At 31.4% G+C, this 22,223-nt stretch overlaps 1 protein-coding gene and 1 long non-coding RNA gene across 3 annotated transcripts in view; one reads left to right on the forward strand and one right to left on the reverse strand.

Annotated features, from left to right (window-relative positions):
• The window catches only part of LOC136273661 (uncharacterized), an 86,135-nt gene that overhangs the window by 26,934 nt on the left and 36,978 nt on the right, over positions 1-22,223 (reverse strand). The gene's annotated exons all lie outside the window — the stretch shown is intronic.
• Positions 8,874-15,365, forward strand: LOC105328846 (uncharacterized). 2 transcript variants are annotated; one of them, XM_020067452.3, is made up of 5 exons: positions 8,874-9,037; positions 11,202-11,232; positions 11,717-11,898; positions 12,763-12,798; positions 13,159-15,365. In XM_020067452.3, exons 1-5 carry the CDS (start codon positions 8,983-8,985, stop codon positions 13,590-13,592), a joined length of 738 nt encoding a protein of 245 aa, XP_019923011.2. In that variant the 5' UTR covers positions 8,874-8,982; the 3' UTR covers positions 13,593-15,365. The 2 variants fall into 2 exon arrangements, with proteins under 2 accessions (XP_019923011.2, XP_065934728.1); XM_066078656.1 differs by having other exon boundaries at positions 12,766-12,798.

Below are 22,223 nucleotides of genomic sequence, written 5' to 3' on the forward strand. Positions count from 1 at the left end.
TCGATGGTCTTTTGCTAAAAAATCAAGAAACGATATTAATTAAGCGTTCTCCAACGATAAAGGCATAGATGTCCTTATCTCTCAATCAGAAATCTTGTAAATATCAAAAGAAGACCATTTCCTGCTTCAAATTGAAAGCATGGACAAGTTTAATCTGGATTGAATACACAAATACACAAACAACTTCGCATTTATGATTAATAAAGACATCGAGACAACTGGGCTTTCCGACTTTTTTTTCACGAACTTGCATTTTAAATTAGTTATGTTAAAATTAACCAATCAACTGAATGAGATGTATTGCGTCATGAGATTCTACAATGTTTAGTCAGAAAACTGGGTTTTAATAAATAAAAACTGGTAGAGTTCAGCACATTAAATGACATGGTGGCTAAATACTTTTTGATTTTGCATTGTGCTTGCTACATATTTTCAAGGTACCTTTTAAAGTTTATCTTAAAAGTTGATAGTTTTTACCATATTCTGTAAAAATTATGTAGGTTGGAAAATAACAACATTAAAAGTACATTCTACTTGTGCATGTTTTTTTAAATTCATGGCTTTTTTCATTCAAACCTTCATTATCTCTAATTTATAGAAATCGAAAAAAGTAGAAGTACATCATCTATTATTCAATACATTTTCATCAATGTTTGATTGAGAAGAATGCTTATCTATAGATATTCATCAACAAAAATATGTAGTTTTAAGCTTGTCTATCGATAAATATTTCCATGAAGCAAACACAATTCCTACAATAAAGCCTTTAAATACTGATGTCTTACTGGATCTTCTACTATGGATTCTCTTGAATTTCTAAAAGTCTAAATTGTTTTGCATTAAATCCATTGCTTGAATAAGATTACAGTCAATAGAAAAAAACAAATGCACAAACAGTATTTCAATGAACAGGTAGGCGTGTAAATGAAGTTAATTTAATAAATATTTTGTCTTTGAAATGTTTTACAAGTATATCTCCCGAACAAACCACTCTTGTTAAATTTTCAAAAAGAAGGATTTTTTTTACCCTTGAAATCAATGGATGGTCTTAGATTTCAGTTACAATAGAAAACATATATAGAAAACACGTTTGTACCAACAATACTATGAGTTAAAGGCATCCTATCAAATATCGTTTTTTTTTTATTTATGACAATTTTAAAGACCACCTTTTTTGTTGATGTAAACATACCTATATTATTATAAAATGAATTTTCACCCTCACATTCTTAATAAGCAAAGGTCTTTTAATCTTTTATAATAAATTTAAAACTTTGTTTTGGCTATTTACATATTTTATTTATCATGGGTTTTCGGTTAGTTTAGACTGGCTTGTTTTCACGTAAAAATATTGTGAATGAAAGCTCTCAAAATTGTTATTTTTATAATCTTACTTATGTATTAGTCTGATCTTATTACACACTCCTTCCAAACCTTCTAAACATTGATGGAAAATGATTCCACACAAGAAATCAAGTCTTAAAATGTGATGAAAGTCTGCAGAAGTCGAACAAATGATGATAATTAAAAAGCGACTGAGATTTGGGATAAAGTGAACTATCAACTTGACTCTACTATTGGTATTCATCCAGCCTGCGTAATAGGCATTGAAGGTCTAAAAATTGGCCTTTTTTGCAGAATTTAGTACTGATACACCAGCTGAAATCAATATATTCAAAGTTTTGAACCTTTTGAAGATAACAATTTGATGTAATGTTAAATATACATTGGTGAAAACAATTTTTTAAAAGAATCATCAGATTTGCTATTGTTTAATATCTTTTATTCTTGAGTATATTATCCGTCATAATAAAAGCAATCCACGCCTTATTCATCCATCTCCTTTACCTACTACAGCATCTGGAAATGTGCATCATTAGCTAAAACTTCACCCTTCCTGGGACCTTATTATCGATGCAAAGATTGCGGTTTTAAGGATTTAAAATTTACATGTATATCAAAAAGCTTCATAAGAGACATCGGTATGTCAAACGCATGGGGTGTGTAAAGGTTTTGCCGATTTCTAAAAATTCATTATTTGCTTTTGAAGATGTGTATGACCCTTTATTTGAACAAATTTCATTTCCAGAATGTTTTGTGTTGAGTCTGGAATAATTTGACAAAGTGGATCTTGGCAAAAAGTCGATATGATTTTATTCTCACATACGGAGGTACAGAGAGACGGACAGACGTCGGACAAAATTCATTGGATAAGGTCTCTAGCACTGGTATACATTGACGAAGAGGTTTTCAACGAAAATTCGAGATGATATTTAGTTTACAGACGGACGGACAGATAGACGTACAGAGTGGGACGAAAAACACTCAGATAAGGGTGTAGGCACGAATAGTTTAGGTATGCTCTAAAAATATAATTTGTTTTTTGCTTGTTTCAAACAAAAACCATCAAAACAAATTTTTATCACTTTCTAATTGTTTTTCTGTGTCAACCACTTTAATAGACTTATTAATCTATTGTCATATGGTAATCATGATATAACTCTATACCATATAAAAAGTGCCTCTTTGCGAGGGTAACAGTTGAAATTGACACCCCAAGAAACCAATCTCAACCTCCGCTTCGCGTCGGTTGACAATGGTTTTCAAGGAGTGTCAATTTCAACTGTTATCCTCCTAAACAGACACCATTTATTTTATTATACTTAATGTCTTAGTTTAATTACATAATTTACGCGCATGTAACAATTCGTTGTGTTACCCGTTGCTAAGTGTGTTGCTAACGCTGAGGGTAATAGAACGGATTATCAACTGCGTCTAAACCAATCATATTTCAGTATTTAACATGAAAGTATAATGATAGAGTATGCCTCAAGGTCGCAATGAGACTGGCTTATTTCTAAACTTAAAACATGTACATGTATATAAGTGATTAACATAAAATGTTTAATTACAGGTATAGAGACCCGTAGAACAAGAGTAAGAGTTCGGTGAGTCATGTTTTATTTGATACATTTTAATCAACTGATTGTATACTCTGTCTCAAGATATCCCCGATGTTTAATTACTTGATATTTATAAATACCTCAGGATTCAAACGATGTTCATTCAAAAGTATGAAAAATTTCAAGATTTCTCAGTTGAAACGCCCCCATTAGCTTATCAGGTTTCAATACACTGATAAAAAAATGTGATGTCTACGGGGATTTTTTATTGCAGCAAGTCCGGATGTTAAAAGTGAAAAATTTGCGAGGTATTCCGAGTAACTTTTGAATGGACGAAAAATGTAAATATCTATACTATTTATACTACAGTGACAATAGACTCGAATTTTTGGCCTTTTACACCGATGTATCAGAAGAGCACTGTTTTTTGTTTTATAGATTTCACACATCATTGGTTCTCTAAGATTACCAATGTTTTTATTTTTTCTCAATCAAGCTTCGCTAATAAGTATTCAACGAAAATTGCTAAAAAATACCAGAAATCATCTGGATTTTTTGGATTTTAAAATCTTGCCCATATGCATTGCATTTACGCTAAATTACGGGAGACTTTCTAGTTTATGTTTCCACAATATCACATTTGCATGGATAAACTCAGAAACGATTCAAATACGTGTACATTTTCTTTGGAGATTTGCTATTAATATATTCTGTTCATCAAAGAAAATACGGGAGATAACCCTAACACATTTCATTTACTATGAAAAATCCCGAGATTTCCGAATGTCAAAATGGTGTTTAAATTTGAAGCGAGTAAAAAAGTTTTAGAAAAAGTGTTGAATTCTTCAATTATATGAATTAAATTTTTAGATGAAAGGTATTTACAACCTCAAAATGGTTTGTTATAAATAATTTGATTGTTATTTTCAATGCAACTTCATTAATTTTCACCAAAATCATTTCGGAGCGATTCTGCAATTCTCGATTATTGGCAAATTAATGCACGCATTGACAACGTCAAAAGTAAAAAATCAGTTATAAAACAAAACATCAATGAATACTTTTTTACTTTATTAGCAAAAGGTATTTGAATTAGGTTTGGGATTTATTGAGTTAAACAATGCTTTTGAAAGATGTTTTTAAAAAGTAGTGGAATGTGTTCCTATACAATTACACAGAACGCGGAAAGATGTAGACCATTTAGTTCTTAATAGAGTTTTTATTTAAGGAATTAATTCAATATGTATTTGTTTTATACGATATAAAATGGTTTGGGACAGTTTACGCTTTACAAAACCGCGAAGCGGTTTATAAAAAAGCGTTAACTGTTTCAAACCATTTTATATCGTATAAAACTACTAAATATTAAATTCATTGCTTAAAATTTAATTTTTTACTCTTCATTGTAGATAAAAACGGTCATTTAACCTTTAAAATGACGTTAAATTGTACAAAATTCAAACATAACGTCAGGCTTATTGATACGTTTTTGACGTTAGTCTTACTATGACGTAGGCAACATTCTTTATACGATATAAAATAATTTTTTAGCCAATCAGAAAGCGCGTTACAACCAGAATTAAATTATTAGTTGATATAAAGATATCAATCAGATTAAAATTAATATGAATTATATTTTCTTTATCATCCTATGTATCATATACAAGTTTAACTACTTTCGTATGAACCTGAGCCTATTTTTTTTCTTCAGAGGAGGAGGAAAAGGAGGAGAATGAGGACTAAATGACTGGATTGTTCTCCTCATTATCATAGGTTCAGTCATAATGATAGCAGCTATCATTTTTGTTATCATTTTATGCCTTTCCAATTTTCGGTGTATTAAACTCTATATGCTTCGCCTTTGTTGTTGTGGCGCAAACCAACAAGCAGAAGTCGACGCAAGTATGTTTGGTGTTGTTTATTACACCGTGTAATTTGTGCACACTTTAAATAAGTTACAATAAGTTTCGTATATTAATGATGTTCTGTTTTAATGCTATTGATTTTGAGTTTATTCTTAGCGATAAGGATTTGATATTATATGGAAATACAAAAATATACATAATTTTAATTAATTAAAACATATTTAAAACTCTGTTGAAAACCGAACCACGTTATAGAAAATTTTAAGCACAGTGTAAGAAGTTACAACGTAAACTTAAGAAACAGACATACATTTGAATTTTAAAAGCGAATCTTAGTTCATACAGTGTCATACGATTAACACATGGTCATTTTTCCTGTTCTATTACCAGAGTTCTTTTTCTTTTAATTTGATTATTGTGTTGAAAGAACGCTGTAAAATATCAGCAAGAACATTGATAGAGATAAAAAAAAATCCATAAAAAACTATTTTTTAACATTTAAAAGGATTGAAAACCCCTGGGAATAAAAAAAGCTCTGATGAACAGTTGGACGAATAATACATGTTGGGATTAATTTTGTCAGCAGGTATTTATCTTTTGTGAAAATGTAATAAGTATGATGATGATGATGATGATGATATGATGATGATGATGATGATGATGATGATGATGATGATGATGATGATGATGATGATGAAAGTCTAAGGAGGACATGAACAATTTAATAGATAAAATTAAAGATGATAAAATGGACAACTATTACAGTATTCCTATTATTAAAAAGATCATCATTATAGGCAAAATGATACCGTGGTACATTTTTGAAAAACTTTAGAGTGAATTTTTTAACATACATAGGTATGGTGCAGGCTATTTTACTGTAGCATCAAAAAAACCCATCATTATTCGAATTTTAAAAGCAAATTAAACGATAATCATTACGTTTTTGACGTGGATTATGTTCAGAAGTTAACATAAATGACATCGTTTTTACGAGAAATTTATCTCGCTATTATTACATTCTCACTATTTTAAATGACAACAGTTTCAAAGACGTGTAAAAGCATTTCTGACTTCAGTTCTCTTTTAGGTGTTAAAGAAATCCAGTGTTTCAGGACCAGTTTGTTTGATTTGATATATTCTACTTTTCTACACATGAAGTTATTTCATGTTATTTCTGCCATGCATAGAAATACATTACATTTGGTTTTTATGTTCTATTTTGAAAAAATACTGCTTAGTTCTATTCCTTTGAAAATCTCGCTATAAAGCCAGTCTTCCGTGGAGGTCTCACAATATTACCATTGTTTCGTTGGATGGGGTCAGTCACACTACATGACTTTTTCCTTTAATTTAAATCTTTTTCTATCTAAAAAAAACCCACATGTGTTGCATTACATGTATTGGGGAGTTTTTCATTAACAATAATATAAATTGATAAAATATGGTACCTGTGACCCAGGCGCCTTTACTTATATGGATACATGGAAACATAGATATAGAGATACACATTACATATGTGGATAAATGAATGAATACACATAATTAAATATACATGTACACAAAACCATCACATCATTCTTTTCATTATAAAAATCAATTCCTGTGATAAAAACGCAAAATATATGCTTACAAAATAACTATTCTGGCTATTTTGAAAACATTAAAGAATATTTATCTAGGAAAAGTAGAAAATACATAATTCTATCGACAAACCTGTCCAGGTGAATCTTCGCAAGCCTTGCATGTGTTTCGTTTACAGTAAATACGCATGCTTAATATGCGAAACCACGTAACTCGTTACAATGTATATATTTATGGGTTTTACATAATTATTTTATTGAAATAATTAGATTGATTTCATGGAGACATTTGTAACTTCCTGAAAGTTAATACAATTATGAGCTGTACAAAAATACCAAACCCGATCGGATATTTTTTTAAAGTCGGTTTTGTAATAAGTTGCGCCGTACTGTTCTTTTATGAAAAAAAATTGCACATATTATTTGGTATTATTTCCATACAGTCTTAAATTATTAAGGCAAACATTATATGCTATAAATCACCGTCATAAAAGATGAAGGTTAAAATTAGAGAGATTCGGTATACCCAGTAAATAAAGTAAAAAGAAGTTAGCTGTCAGATGATCTTATTTTTTAATGGCTGTTTAAGTGAGGGAGCCGAGGCATCAATATGTAACCTGGCATGTCATCCCTAAATATGCAAAATGGTGAACTCCGCAGGGAATAGATGTTCACAATTAACTTTCTGTCAAAATAACCACATTTACATTAAACCAGATTAAATGATGCCACTAGTAAGCCTTAAAGCCGCACCCATACTTTGAGGTGTCTTAAAAGAACCTGGGGGAATAAGCCGAGGTATATGCCTAGATATGGCCACAATACTTTCACTAGTATGTTTCAAATGACAATCAAGCATTTAGTATAATATTTGTAATAACTTTTAATATTTGTGTTCCTGTGCTTACATATCTCTAGAGAATCTATTATGTGCATGTACATAGAATAAAGAATCCCAACCTGTTGTCTTAAAGTCCTTAATTTGTACACTCCCCCCCCCCCCAACCCAACCCAAACCAACAATGTAACATGTTATTTTAAAAAATAATATGAAAGGCAACTTTTTAAGAAAAAAAACTATCAAATGATTAAGTGCATAAAATTATGCTTAATTTATGGTAACGAAGTTTTTTGTTTTTTTGTTTTTGTTTTTGTTTTTTTGTTTTGTTTTTTTTTTAAGATCAAATGAGTTTTTTGAATTAAACAAAGAAAACAAAGATATAAAAAAGTATTTACAACACGATTCATTGGAATTGAACACCGACTTCAAGATACTTATGTTCCAAGAACTCCTCGATAACCTCTACACCACGGATTCACATGTTTTTATCCATTTAGATAACAACCTCAATTTAGTAGTGCGCAAACATAATTAGGTCTATGCCATTTGGTGATCATCTTGAAAATTGAAGGGAGAAAACTTGCTTTTTACTATAGATGAAAAAATGACAATAACAAACTGTCAACCATCTCAAAAATCCACAAAACGAAATACAAATTCAAAGCAGAGCAACACGGACCTAAAAAAAAAGATAGAGGTAGGATCAGGTGTCATGGAGGAGTGAGCATCCTCCGCTGACCGGTCACACCTGCAGTGCGCTCTTTGTCGTAATCGGGGAAAAACGGAAAAGTCCGTAGACAATTAGGTGATTAATTATGGTCTAACAATTAGTATGAAAAACGTCAGTATTTATAGAGTGGGTCTTGGTACCATTTTTTTAAAAATGAGAAAGATATACATTTACATGTTTTATCAGTATACGTCCTTTTAGAATTGATGTGATGACCCACTCTAAAAAAAAACACCCGATTTCATTAACATTTTGTTGCTCAATTAGCATATACATATTTTGATGTCTCAATATCATTTAAATTTGAGGTCAATATTTTAAGGTTTTAGCAATACTGAATGTTATTGATTACATATGCCTAATAAATGTAACAAATGTGATATTTGTAAGAAAAAAATGTGGGTTTTCCAAATGGATTTCAGAGGGTTTATGCCCCACATTATTTGATGAAAATGTCCTCTTAATCCCATTACAAGCAGTCTGTTGAGGCACAGAAGAACCTTGCAAGAACAATCATCACATTATTTTATTATACTGATGACTGCAAAATTATGGGATTACACATTTATGATTAAATTAATCTGTGTGTTTCATGTTTCATCTTTTAATGAATTAAATCACTTTAAAACGGTCAAATGACAATTTCCGAAAATCGATACTGAACGCTGGGTAAATCGGAATAATGCAATTGACATTTAACATCAATTCGACAAAAATAATGAACCAACTTAGCATGTACCTCTAAATTTTGACAATAAAATCAATTGAATCGGTTGTTTAGGATAAATAAACAGGAAGAGATATAAAAGGAGCTCATTCATATAAAGTCATTTCTTCGCATATCTACTTAAACTATCGATTGTTTTATCAATTCCAATTTCGAGCTCTTCCTTCCTCAAAAAAAGTTTAGACACAAATGAGCCCCTCCACCCCACCCCCTTTTCCGAAAAAAAGAAAGACCGCTGGGTTTTCCATATTTTCTCTCTTGCAAGTTTGCTGGCTAAATTAATATATTTTCATTTTTAATCGATTGATTTATTTGCGACGCACATAAGAAGATATGGCTGTTGAAAACTATTTGCTGCTTTGCGTAGTATTTGCTGCACATATTCTGGGTAAGACTTGTCGAACGTTTATCAAAAAACTATGAAAATATCATTATTCTATATGTCAAAGTTCTTTTAAATGATATTAATTGAAAAATAACAAAATCGAACTTTAAGAGTTATTTCATATTACGAGTATTCGTAAAAAAGATTTCGAAATACCATACTGAATTTTGTATGAAAGCTAGGTCTAAGTGTGTCTGCTTATTTTATAATAGATATTCTTAATACTTAAAGTCTTCTTTGTCTTCAAATTTAATTTGTAGTACTGATTTGGGTCTAGGTAGAAAACAGATGTGCTAAAACAATACTTGTGTATAACATGTAAAAATGAAATTTTGAGACCGCTTGTTTTTCCCATGTTTTTTAACGAAATTTTCTTACATTTCAACATAATTATGTCGCATGTTGACATAACTTTCTTGCATGTCATTGTCAACATATTTATCTTGCATGTCGACATTTTTGATAGAGAAGTTACTTGCACACATGAAGCAGAAGTATAGATAGATAGATAGATAGATAGATAGATAGATAGATAGATAGATAGATAGATAGATAGATAGATAGATAAAATTTTATAGATAAAATTAAAAAGAGCAACTGTCAATGTGGCTTTTATTCGCTTCAGTATAGTGCTTGAAATGGATTTTAAAAACTTTTTTCTATCACTTCCTGTTTTAAAAAGTCAACCTCTTGGGCCCCATTGTGATTTGTGATTTCAGAACACTGTTTGAGCAAGGTTGAATAGACACTATATCAAAATATTCAAAAGTTGTACTATTTGGGCCTTTTTCTGTTGCAAAGATCATGATTTTAACAAACTTTACAGGTAAATCATAATGCTTTATCAGAAACATTCCAATTACATAATCAGTGCCCGGAGAACGATTCTGTATAATCATCTTTTTCATGTTTTTAATAGGTACTCTTTGTTAAAACTAATTCAATTTCTAGAATGTTTTGCGTTGAGTTTGGTGTAAATTGATCTAGTGGTTCTGGACTAAAATGCTGAATTGATGCTAAGTTTACAGAGAGACAGAAATACGACGGATCATATGCAATCTGAAGAGGTCACTAACGCTAGTAGCACACATATGCGAAAAAAAGCTTTACTATTCACCAGTGTCTAGTAGGATTTTAATTGTATTTACTACCAGAAACTTATTAAATATTTCCATGTGAACAACTTTATGAGACTTTTTGAAAAATTATTGTCATAAAATCATTATTTATTAACATATTTCCAAAAATCGGACCAAACGAAGCTTGCTGATTCCTAAAACTCTAAACACATAAATACCCTATAGCTAATTGTTTAGGCGGGTATTTATTTTTTGCCTTTTTTGGGGGATTTATGAAAATTAATCAAAATAAAAATCACCAAATTTGAATACTTCTGTGAGGATATTTTTGGCAAACATGTGTTACAGGGCCGGCCATCCCTTGGGTTAATTATCTTTGATAAATGTTGGGTGAAAAATGTGGTATGAAAGGTTTGATAAGGTTGCAGATCTGCGAGGCAGGCGTTGTTGCCCTGCTTCCCAAGAGTATCATTTCAGCTCGTTAGGCAAGTAAGAGAGAGCGAACATGAGTCTATAATTTCTGAGTTAATATCAGTAGTTGTCATTTGTTTATTGTACATGATAAAGTTCTGAGAGATGAAAGTGAGCAGTTGATTGAGTTATGGATGAGTCTGGGGAGTGAGAGATAATTGGTATGGCCATACCAAGGGAACACGTCGGAGACAGGAGAGAATGAGTTTGGACGCATTTTGATATTACCTGTGTTTCATACATATTGTGTAATTCGTGTTCGTTGTAAATATGTAAATAAACTTGTAAATATTAACAATAGTTATCAATCAGTGACGGTGACAGGGAGCCCCCCCCCCCCCCCCCCCCCGTCACACATGTAGATTTAGGGTATACTTTTTTATATCATTTTCCAAAGGCTGCGAGACTGATAAAATTATTACACTTTTACATGCATACAGTGACATTATCATTATTTGTTTAAGCAAAACTAATATAAAATTACAATAGATCAAAATTGTATATAAATATTAATTAATAATAATATACATTGTTGGCCCAAATCTGCCAATTTCATGACCCACAAAAAAAATCCCCAGCATAACGGTAAATAATCAGCACTATTTTTTTAATTTCAGGTATAGAGACCCGTAAAGTAAGAGTAGGACGGTGAGTTTAATTCACATTCATTTCAATCTTTGTTTGGTGTATCATAAATAAAACAAATGTTGAAGAAAAAACAACAGAGAGAGAGAGAGAGAGAGAGAGAGAGAGAGAGAGAGAGAGAGAGAGAGAGAGAGAGAGATTGGGGTTCCACCTCTTCCCCAGCAAGGAACTTGGCACTGGTCGCGCATTGCACAGTCGTTTGAGATTAAGGTAGAATGCAGTTAAACAACAACTTATTCCTCTTTCAGAAAACTCCACCTTTTTTAGAGCTCATCAATACATTGACTCTCACAAAACCAACATAAACATCGTTTGAATAGAAACAATAAACATAAAGCGACACCTATATATCACAATGTACACAATTAAAGAACGATAATTACAATGATACTTTTACATTGATAAGAAAGGTCTCTTTCAAAATGTTCATGAAGAGGAAGTCCATTACACATCTTTAAATGAATTGCACTACTTTTTTTTTATTCAGAGGTGGAGGTGGAGGAGGTATAGTTATAGCCTTCATTGTCATTGGATCAATCATAGCTATTGTGATCCTGACCTGCATTTGTCGTTTATTTAAGTTTTGCCGTTCTAAATGGCCGAACTTTAAACAACGTATTTTCCGCCTTTGTTGTCGTGGCGAAAACCAACAAGCAGGAAACGATGCAGGTACGTATAATGTTGTCATGTTGAAAATTTTGTATTAACTGCCATCGGGTAAATTCAAAATTTACAACAAAACAATGTAAATAATATTATATTAAAGAACTGCATTGTCGTGTGATTTTAACAACGGGTCTTTTTTCAAAATTTTATATTTACATTTCAAGAAGAGTACTGTAAATTCATAATTAAACACGAGAAATTAATATCCGCGTAAAATCGCGAGAAGCCCGTCTCGCGAATTTTAAAATCTCGACTTTAATTTTCGGCAATATGTAAACCACATGAAACTATGATAAAATCGCGACATACGTGATTTCATGTTCTCGCCATTTGTTGGAAAACCGTTGAAACATGGAATTATGTATTCGCGTAAAATAAGGAATCTACAGTATTCTATTTAACGGAAACATTGATCAATCATTGATTGGGTTACTTCCTTTGTACCGCAGTATGCAATACACATGAAAGGCGGTCAGTTGCCTCTATTCAAATTAAATATTACCTCCCTAAAACAAAAGCACAGAGTTAATTTATTAAAACAAACTGTAATGTTTTATTTGTTTGTTACACTTACAGTGATTATCTCAAGTTTTGAATTGGTTTCCCAGTGGGTTTTTTTTTTCAAGTTTAGAGAAAATCAGTAGTTAATCTCAAGGAGAAAATACCTTTTTTAACCACTGGTAGATAGGGATTGTTTCTATATGCCGAAACATTTAAAGATGTTGAGTTGAAAATGTTTCAAAATTTAAAAGTGCCTTATTGTCAGCCTATTTTCATCGTTAATAAGCCCATCCTACGTTAACAACAAAAACTGTGCAACTTAATTAAACGTTATAAAAAGTTTTCAATTTTTTTCTGTCTTTTCAGTAGACCTTACCGTGTTGGATCTAATTATATTAATGGGTATTTATCTTTAATTTTTTTTAACATTATCATACTAATCATAATAGAAATAAAGAATTTGAGTTATTTGAATGATATTTGTCTTTGACTGAACAATGAATACGTTAAGATTATCGAACATTATATATTTCATATATTAATAGTTTTCGACTGAATAACACGTGCAAGTGTTGCAGTTAGTGCTATTAATAGAGGTGGATTTGGTATAGCATGTTAAGATCTTTCCTGACTGTTAGCACTGCAAAATTTTATTAGGTTTAAGTAAATCAGTAGATTATAAAAGATTTTTATGTTTATTTGTACACCTTGCGGTAATATAGTTCAACAATTGAAAATCATTTATTGTATAACATTCTACAGAGCAGGCTAGGCTTGTCGCCTACCTTCGAGCCCAGCAAAACAACGAACAATCCGCTGCAGTTGGACAAATCGGACCGTGCGAACAAATTGGATCCTCTCAGCTAAAATTAGACACGCTTAGCCCAATGATGTTATTGGACACCGATGACTCAAAAGAAACCACAGCGACATCAGATATACAGAGACCTTGGGAACATGTTGGATCCTCTCAGCTAAAATTAGACACGCTTAGCCCAATGACGTTAGATGACACCGATGACTTAAAAGAAACCATAGCGACATCAGCTATACAGAGTAGATCTTGGGAACAGGTTGGAACTCCTCAGCTCAAATTAGACACACTAAGCATCTTGAAGTTAAATGACGTCAGCATAACGCAAAAAACCCCAATGACAACATATGATGGCTCCTCAGCTCAAATTAGACACACCTAGTAAGTTAACGTTAAATGACGTCAACATAACACAGAAAAACCAAATAATATCAGATGAACTAAGTCGACTTTGGGAACAGATGATGGCTCTTCAGCTTGAATAAGACACTCTTAATTCGACTACGCCATATGACGCCAACGTCAGGGAGGAAACACCAATAACATCATATAAATAAACATACATATGTTTCATACAACCATATCTTTCGTTGTTTGGTGACCCTTTCTTAAGGGATTCTATGCTTTCAGGTAAAAACAACTCGGAACAAGGGAATGACTATACAAAATTAAGCTAAACGACAGGACTGAGAGACACAAATAGATACAATCAATTTAGATACATGTAGGCAACTAATGCGTTTAGATTAGTGTAATTGTTGAACAGGAAAATATCTCTCTCTCTCTTTCTCTTTCTCTAGCATATTGGAAGTAAATCTGTGAAGCCAGATTAATTGCCGTCTCCTTAATGGTGTTAGTTTTTTTTTACAGCTGCGTGCTCCGATTTGAAACAATACCCGCCTCTTTTACACAATCGAATACCCGCGCTGTTAGTACTCTCCAGTACGGGGAAATACAAAGATTAAGTTTGTTTGATTTCAAAGAAGCCTGGTACAATATAGGTGTAAAGGTTATATACAAGAATTTTATGATGAAAAATATAATTTTTTAGGCATTGATATATTTAGATGTAAATACAATCTCAAGGATAAATGTATAATGCAATACAATAGTGTAAAAACAGCAATTTTAAAGTTTTTTAAAAGGTCTAATATTGACAGGACTTCTGCTAAAAGAAATTTCTATCCATGCATGTATACTATTTTTCCCCCAAACAGTTATACCCCATGAAAAGTGCACAAAAATTATTTACAATATTTTGAATGAAAATGTGGTTTTTCCAATTGCTGTAACCAAATGGAAAACATATCTAACTGATTATAATGTTAAATATCTTACTGTTTATGACATATTAAAGATTTGTTTTAAAACTACCAATTTGAAAGATTCTTCTGTAAAATGACTTCATTTTAGAATTTTACACAAAATTCATCCAGTTGGATACTACCTAAAAAATTAATTACAAAACTAGAAACAGATGTGGGTTCTGTAAAAATAATGTGGAAACGATAATACATTTTTTTATTTCCTGTGAGAAAATACATACCATGTGGAGTGAACTTAGTTTGTATATTTACAAAAAGACCTCTGAAAGAGTTGGATTTAATATGTCTCATATTATATTTGGCCAACTTTCATTGTCGTTTCATAACAAAGTCATTAATTTTATAAGTCTTTATATGAAATAATATATATATATTGTTGTCTTATGTCAAATAAGATTTAATGCTTGATTAATCTTACAATATTGAAAGATATGTAGCAAAACAAACTTGTAAATTACAATATTTTGAAAAATTATAAGACAGTTGGAAAGGTATCTTTGATGCTGACATCTGATTTATTTCCAATATGATTATTTTGTCTATTTATCATTTGTTACTTAAACTTTTGTTTTGTGTAGTTTTTGTTATGTAGGCAAGTAACCATTGAATAATTCATTGAGGTGTTTTTTCATAGGTGTGGGTATGTATGTGTGTGTGTGACTGAATGTCTGTTCTGTATGTATGTTCTTTGAAAAAGAAATAAATTATAAATAATTCGTTTTTATTTTGCACCCAAGTTAAATAAAGAAAAGTATATAGTAATGAGACTTGTTAATCATGAAGAAGTTTATGATTATTGTGTATAAATTATTGCTTGTGTCACCCAACTTTTTCAAACTATATTTGCTTCCAATAATTATTTAGATCATATCGATATCATAGCAGCAACTTCCACAAAATATTGTTAAATTTTCAAAAATAATCTCAATTGATAAAAATACATTAAAAAGCTCATCTTTAGTACTTGTCTCCGTTCATATCCGCTCATTACTATATGTGCAGTGATCTCAGGAATTCTGACTTACCTTTTACAACATGGCTTCAAATTAGGTTATGAAAAAGCTCAATCTCGTGAAGTCATTGTTTTTTTGTTGTCTCTTGACAGGAAAAGGACAAACGGAATTGCTCAGTGAAAATAAAAAGTTAGTATTTCTTGAACATTAGACACTTGCACTTTATTGTTTATCAATTTTTACTAAAATTGTCAAAGAAAAACAATTAAACTTTCAAACAGCTTGATTTGTTTGAACCCTTCCGGTGAGGACCGGAAGTGACAGTTGACAAAATGAAAGCAATTAAATTTTCTAAATTTTCTAAAATTTCTATCAAATGTCTATTATCTATATGTTTCGTGTATTAATCACTGCCTTTCTGAGGTCTCGTTGGAAAAACATTTATTTGAAAAACGCATTCTGCGATATTTAAGATATCTCACCGGAACTAGACTTTTTTTGTTTTTATTTAACATCGGATACATGACATTTGTAAGGATTATTATTTATATTTCAATTCTATGTGAAACGAATTAAATGCAAAATAAAAAATAATTTTAGAAGTGCTTCATCTGACGACCAGAAGTAATAACGAAAAAAACCAAAATAATTTAAAGATATCATCAACTATAGGTCTATATTCATACAAAGTCTGAATGCTCAAGTTCTTATCATTTTTGTGATCTCAATGACAAAAGCTTTTGTCCCCGGGAAACAAAACGGACGACAGGAAATAAACTTTGAAAAAATGAAAAATGGATACTTGAGATATAATTTTTTTTCTATCACTCCAGAAAATTTCAAAAAATATATCGAGCCATCTCTAAGAAATCGTGTGTACAAAAAAGGGGAACAAAATTCGTACCCAATTTTCGAGCCAAATTGAGCTCTTGAGAATGGCGCAACTGGCGTAAAGCAAGAATAATGGGCACAACTTCAGACTATGGTCTACCTATCCTGAAAATTTCATATATCTCTGATAGTTTTTGTGATCAAGCGTGCACAGCATGGATCGTAAAAGCTACAAAATCAGCGATAAATCGGTACTGGAAGTGACGACGGCAAAAATATTAAAAACAAAATAAATTCAGATCATTTCCAATCATCTGTGAAAATGGTGTACATGTATATAGGTTGGATACTTTACGAGAAATCACGTGCACAAAATTTGTGGGGAAAAGAAGAAGAAGAAGAAGAAGAAGAAACTAGACGCTCGTTGCTACCATATAGTAGACAATAGGGATAGTTGTTCTTTTCTATCATTTCCTAACACTTTATCAAATTACATTGAACCCTCTATTTAAATTTCAATAGACATTTAAGAAATAAACAACGTTATTTAGTGAACATGGTGTTATGAATAGCAATTGCTCTGTTGGCATATTCCATGATGCGCGCTAGCGCATCATGGAAAATATGCCAGCAGAGCAGTTGCTATTCATAACGCCATGTTCACTAAATAATTGTTGTTTATTACTTATATTTGCATTTTACCACTCGAAAATACCCTGTATTACCCTAGACCTTGACATTTAGCTATTGCATCAAAAATAAACATTCAGACTGTAATGTAACGTTTTCTTTTTAATTCACATAGATTTGTTAACAGAATCAATGATGTGTTATAAAGTAATTCCTTTAAAATGTTATTATAAGACACGTTTTTTTCAAATTAAATACATCAATTTTATGGAGTTGGAGAAAAACACATGATGTATCGTTATAGTGGTTTAAATCTATAACGTCATGGAAAAGTATATGACGTCACTTCTTTATGACATCATAGTATACAGACAGAGCAATTGCGATTATAGAAAAATAATTGCAGTTCCTCCGTATGGACTTACAGTGGGAAAGAACAATTGATATGCAAATATATAATTATACATGTAGTTAAATTATACTTTAAAAAGTCGCCATAATGATTATTGTAATTTTTGATAACATTAAAATAGAAATAAGAAAAAAATCTATCAATTCAAATATTAAATCATAAATCTTAACACAATTAAGGACGAAAAAATATTCGGCACTCGGGGACCGAATCCGGGTCGCTACGCGGACTCTCGCTTCAGGACTTTGGAGCACAAAATCTCGTGAATGCATGGATCGATTTTAAAACAAATTTCATATTCGAAAGTTTTGAGAGCGTGTCTATCAAATAAGAACATAAAAAAAAAGTCAAGTAAAAATTGAAAAATTTAGGTTTTTCATTTCCTTTCGGTGACGATCGAAAGCGACGGCTGACGTTCGGATATGCAAGAGACACTGCGGCTAAAGACGCTCTACCATCCCTGAAAATTTGAAATTTCTATCTTCCTTAACACTTTTGGAGAAAAATTGTGAACAAGCAAAACATATAATCTTAATATCTCGGGACCGGAAGTGACGACCAAAATATTCATCGACAAATTTCTTACAAATTTTGTGTTTAAAAAATCTAAAAGTTTCATTGAAGTCGGCTGAAGCGTTTTTGATAAACGATATTAAATGTAAAATAATAATAACAACTAGAGCAAAGCTCGTTGCAAAGCAACGAGTGGGTCTCCCGTTAATGTCGGAAGTAAAGCTGGAAGTTTCCTGTAAGAAGCAGAGCTCTTAAACCAATAACAAGAGTACCTTAAATAAAAAGATGAAAAAATCGAATTATTCCTGGTACGACTTAACAAAAACCGAATAATTTTACGTACGACTTAACAAAACCTTTCCGATTTCAAGAACGACTTAACAAAAAAAATCCGAATGTGTTACAGTACGACTTAACAATTAATTTTTAGGTACAAGTTAATTTAACCAAGAACTTCATACTAATTTCTTAACCAAAAACGCGGAATCAAAATTTCCGGAAAAATCATTTTTTGAACTCTTATATCTCTGTAATGCATCGTCCGATTTTAAAACGGCTTTCAGTGTTAGATTCAGCTAAATAAGCTCTATAAAACACATACTCTTTTTTGATTTGATCAGAAAATTCATTTTTTCGAAAAATTTGATTTCCTTCCGGTTTCGACCGGAAGTGACAGATTTTTATTTCCAGCCTTATTACAGAGGTAAATCGATTAAATCATAACCATTGAAAATTTCAAGCCTCTATCTTAAAGCGTTTTTGAGAAACGCCGCGGACAAAATGACTTTTTGAAAATTTTAAAAATGACGTAACGTAAAAACGGAAGTGACGTTTTCAAAGAAAGTGCACAAACTTTGAGGTATTATAGTTGCACACAACCTCTGCAAATTTCATCAAAATCGGTTGTAAACTTTTTGAGTTATTAAGCCGAAAAGGAGTCAGAAAAAAAAATAAAAAGAATAATAATAATAATAGAAAGAAACAATAGAATAACAAGAGGGTCTTCCGTTGGAAACGGAAGACCCTAATAATAATTATAATAATAGGGGGAAAGAAACAAAACAATTACAATAAGGTGCTCCATTGGAAACGGAAGACCTTAATTAAGTCTTTAACAGAGGGATATCAATTTGGGTTTTCGGTTTGATACAAACACACCGTCTACTTCGCCTCGATATGCAATCCATGGAAGCATGGAAGAATCATGCAATAATTAGCATTCAAAAAATTGTTTAAAAAGTACTTTTAACTATATATGATGTTTAATTTTTTTAAATGATTTTTCTTTGTAGGGGGGATTTTAACCTTTGCTTTATACTGGCACTAGCACTGTCATATCAATTACTTGAACGTACAAAAACCTCGAACACTGCTCATCACGTGTGTACATGGTGTTTGTAATCATTTAAGGGGCATGGTCACGGTTTTGGTTTAAAAAAAATCAATTTTGATTGCTACAATGCTTCAGTAAGACATTTTTAATAGGCAACCAAAATTTCGATGTCATTCGTTGAGTTATAAGCGAGTTACAAAGCTTGCATTTCTTTGCTATGTAAACAAAACTTTTGTTTACATTTTGAACGTTCAAGTGAAAATGCCAGTTTCAGACTAAAAATGAATGTGTTTCACGTTAAGAACTGTTTATTTATGCTTAAAATGAATAGAAAGGTAGACAAATCAGCTTGAAATAGATTTTTTACTGGTATATTGAACCTTTGTAAACAAAAACAGGACACGAGCCTTGTTTACATGATAAAGAATTGTATGCCCTGTATCTTGCTTAAAACTCAAAGACTGACCCTCAAATTTCATTCAATACTTAGAAATGCATTCTTAGAGCATTGTTAATGATAAAAACAGAAAAATAGAATTTGACCAAAATCGTGACCATGCCCCTTGAAAGACTGGGGATATATATGATATACAATTTAAGGGGAAACTATTTTTTAAAAAAATGCTCACATTTCATTTTAAATTCTATGTATTGTCGATATAAGGACACGGCATTATAAAGAAATATCAAACAACATTTTCAACGTGAGCATTTCTCTACAATAAACTATAACAATTATGTCAACTGATTTGTTAACGTATGCTATTTTCTGTTCAATTTTAGTCGGTTTAAATAGTTTTTTTTTTATTATAAAACGCTGCTGATGACTGTTCTATGGATTTTATTTGCTTTTTTCTAAAAAACACAAATCGTGGAGTAAATTTGAATACCTCAATTAACAGGTCAGATGCTATTTAAACAGGAAGCGATATAAATGGAATCCATCCCTCTTGTTCTATAGACATAAATTGCACCTCAATATTTGTGAAATTTAAAAGACCTCTTCCTGCTTCAAATTGAATGCATGAAAAGGTTAAGACTGGGGTAGAAAACAATTTTGCATTCTCTTTTTTAAAAAAAAAAATAGAGACCGTTGGGTTTTCCGGACTTTTTCAATAAATTTGAATACTAAATCAATCATATGACAACAAACCGAGTTGCAATGCACCATGGCATCATACAATTTTCAGTGCGTAAACGACATTTTAAATAAAGAAAAGCTTATTCTCTGATCAAGTTAAGAATAAAAAAAGACCATGGCGGATAAATATTTACTTACTTGCATGATACTCGATGCATATTTTCAGGGTAAGTTCTATCAAAAGTTTATCTCCAAAGTTGATAGTTCCTTTTTATATTCTGTAAATTCAATTCTAAAGAAAATATGTTAGGAGGAAAACACCAACTTAATGTTAAAGGTTCTTTAATAATTTTGCATGCTTTTAAAATTCATATAGGTCTTTCCATTTTGATGAGAACTGCAATGATTATCTCAAATAAGTAGAAATAGCTAAACACAAGAAATCCATGAATAATTTAAATTCTGATCTAAGTATTTTCCCTGTCTAATCATAGACGAAAAGTGATTCTAAAGAAAAATCCAAAGTCTAAAATATTATAGAGGACTGTGTAAGTCATAAAAATGATGATAAGGAAAGAGCAAATGTGATTTTTGGCTAAAGTGAGCAACTTTACTTTGCATTGTTATATCATTTTGATAGCTTGCAGGCATAGAAATGTTACAAATGGCAGCATTGTATATTTTATAATACAAAGGCTTTTTAAATTACTTCTTTTACCCTGTGTACCATGGAGGTTAGATAAAAAACAAATACCCCTCAGCTCTATACATTATATCTTTACCTTTGTTTTAACTTTTAATTGTAAAAGCAAAGAAAATTTCTGTATAATTAGGATTTAAAAATTCTTTTCACGTAGATTACAGTTAGCAAACGGTCAATATTATCCATCCCTATCTTATTAATTTACATTAAGGCCACGGGACCACATTATCAGTCCAGGGGTCAGTGTTTGAATACAATTGGATCTGCTTTTTATCCCGATCCTTGCTTTGTTATACCACGCATTGTAACAATGTAGTTCTAATGAAGACTATTTCCCCCTATTTGTTCGTATAAAATGCAACTTTGCAACAATACTTTATTTCCATTCATGCTCGAGGCCAGGTTTTTTGTTGTTACAAACTTTAATTTGTACAACATCTGAAAATGCATTGTTTGTTGTAAAATTGATCCCCTTCTGGAACCTCGTACTTAATGCAGAGATCACAGCTTTACTGATTTGAAATTTCATATTCATCATAAAGATTCATCAAAAACATTGATATTTCAAATGCAGAGCCTTCGAGAAGGTTTAATGAGTTTTGATGTATCATCTGCTTTTAAAAAAGGTGTATGACCTAGGCAAACGGACGTTGGACAAAATACATTCAAATAAGTTCCCAAGCGTTAATAGCCTATGTATGCTAAAAAGCTATACTCTTTTAAAAGCCCCCTAGTGGATTTCGTTTGGGCTTACAAACAATATCTTTCTGAATAAATTTTTCATCAATTTTCAATTTTTCTTCGATGTGAAGACCGTTAGGGATTTATTTATTGAATTTATTATCACAGTCATGCTTTATCTCTATTTTTTGCCTAAAATGGGACCAAATGAAATTGGGTCACTAGTAATTTTCAAACTTTAAACATGTATACAACTGTTTATTTTCAGGTATAGAGGCCCAAGGAGAAAGAGGAAAATCATCTCGGTAAGTAAAGTTCACAATAATACAATTATTGAAGGTTTGTTTTTATCTAAACAACCTTTTAAATGTTTTATGTGGATATTAAAATTACAATACAAAACCCGCGTGTGTAAGAATATATCTATCTTTGTCTCAGATATACCTTAATTATCACCATTGTCAATCTATATATGAGAAAGGTTGACATTGTTACAACAACTACTTGACAGTCTGAGGTCAGCCCGTAAAAGTGCATGAAGTTCGTGTTCT

This window comes from Magallana gigas, chromosome 3 (genome assembly GCF_963853765.1).
Source record: "Magallana gigas chromosome 3, xbMagGiga1.1, whole genome shotgun sequence".
NCBI lineage: Eukaryota > Metazoa > Mollusca > Bivalvia > Ostreida > Ostreidae > Magallana > Magallana gigas.

What these genes read in the sequence shown, in the direction of transcription:
- LOC105328846 (XM_020067452.3), top strand. Translation starts at nt 8,983, where the DNA reads ATGGCTGTTGAAAACTATTTGCTGCTTTGCGTAGTATTTGCTGCACAT. An exon ending in ACAAGCAGGAAACGATGCAG is followed by an intron (nt 11,899 to 12,762) that starts GTACGTATAATG and finishes CTGTCTTTTCAG; the next exon opens with TAGACCTTACCGTGTTGGAT. An exon ending in GGATCTAATTATATTAATGG is followed by an intron (nt 12,799 to 13,158) that starts GTATTTATCTTT and finishes AACATTCTACAG; the next exon opens with AGCAGGCTAGGCTTGTCGCC.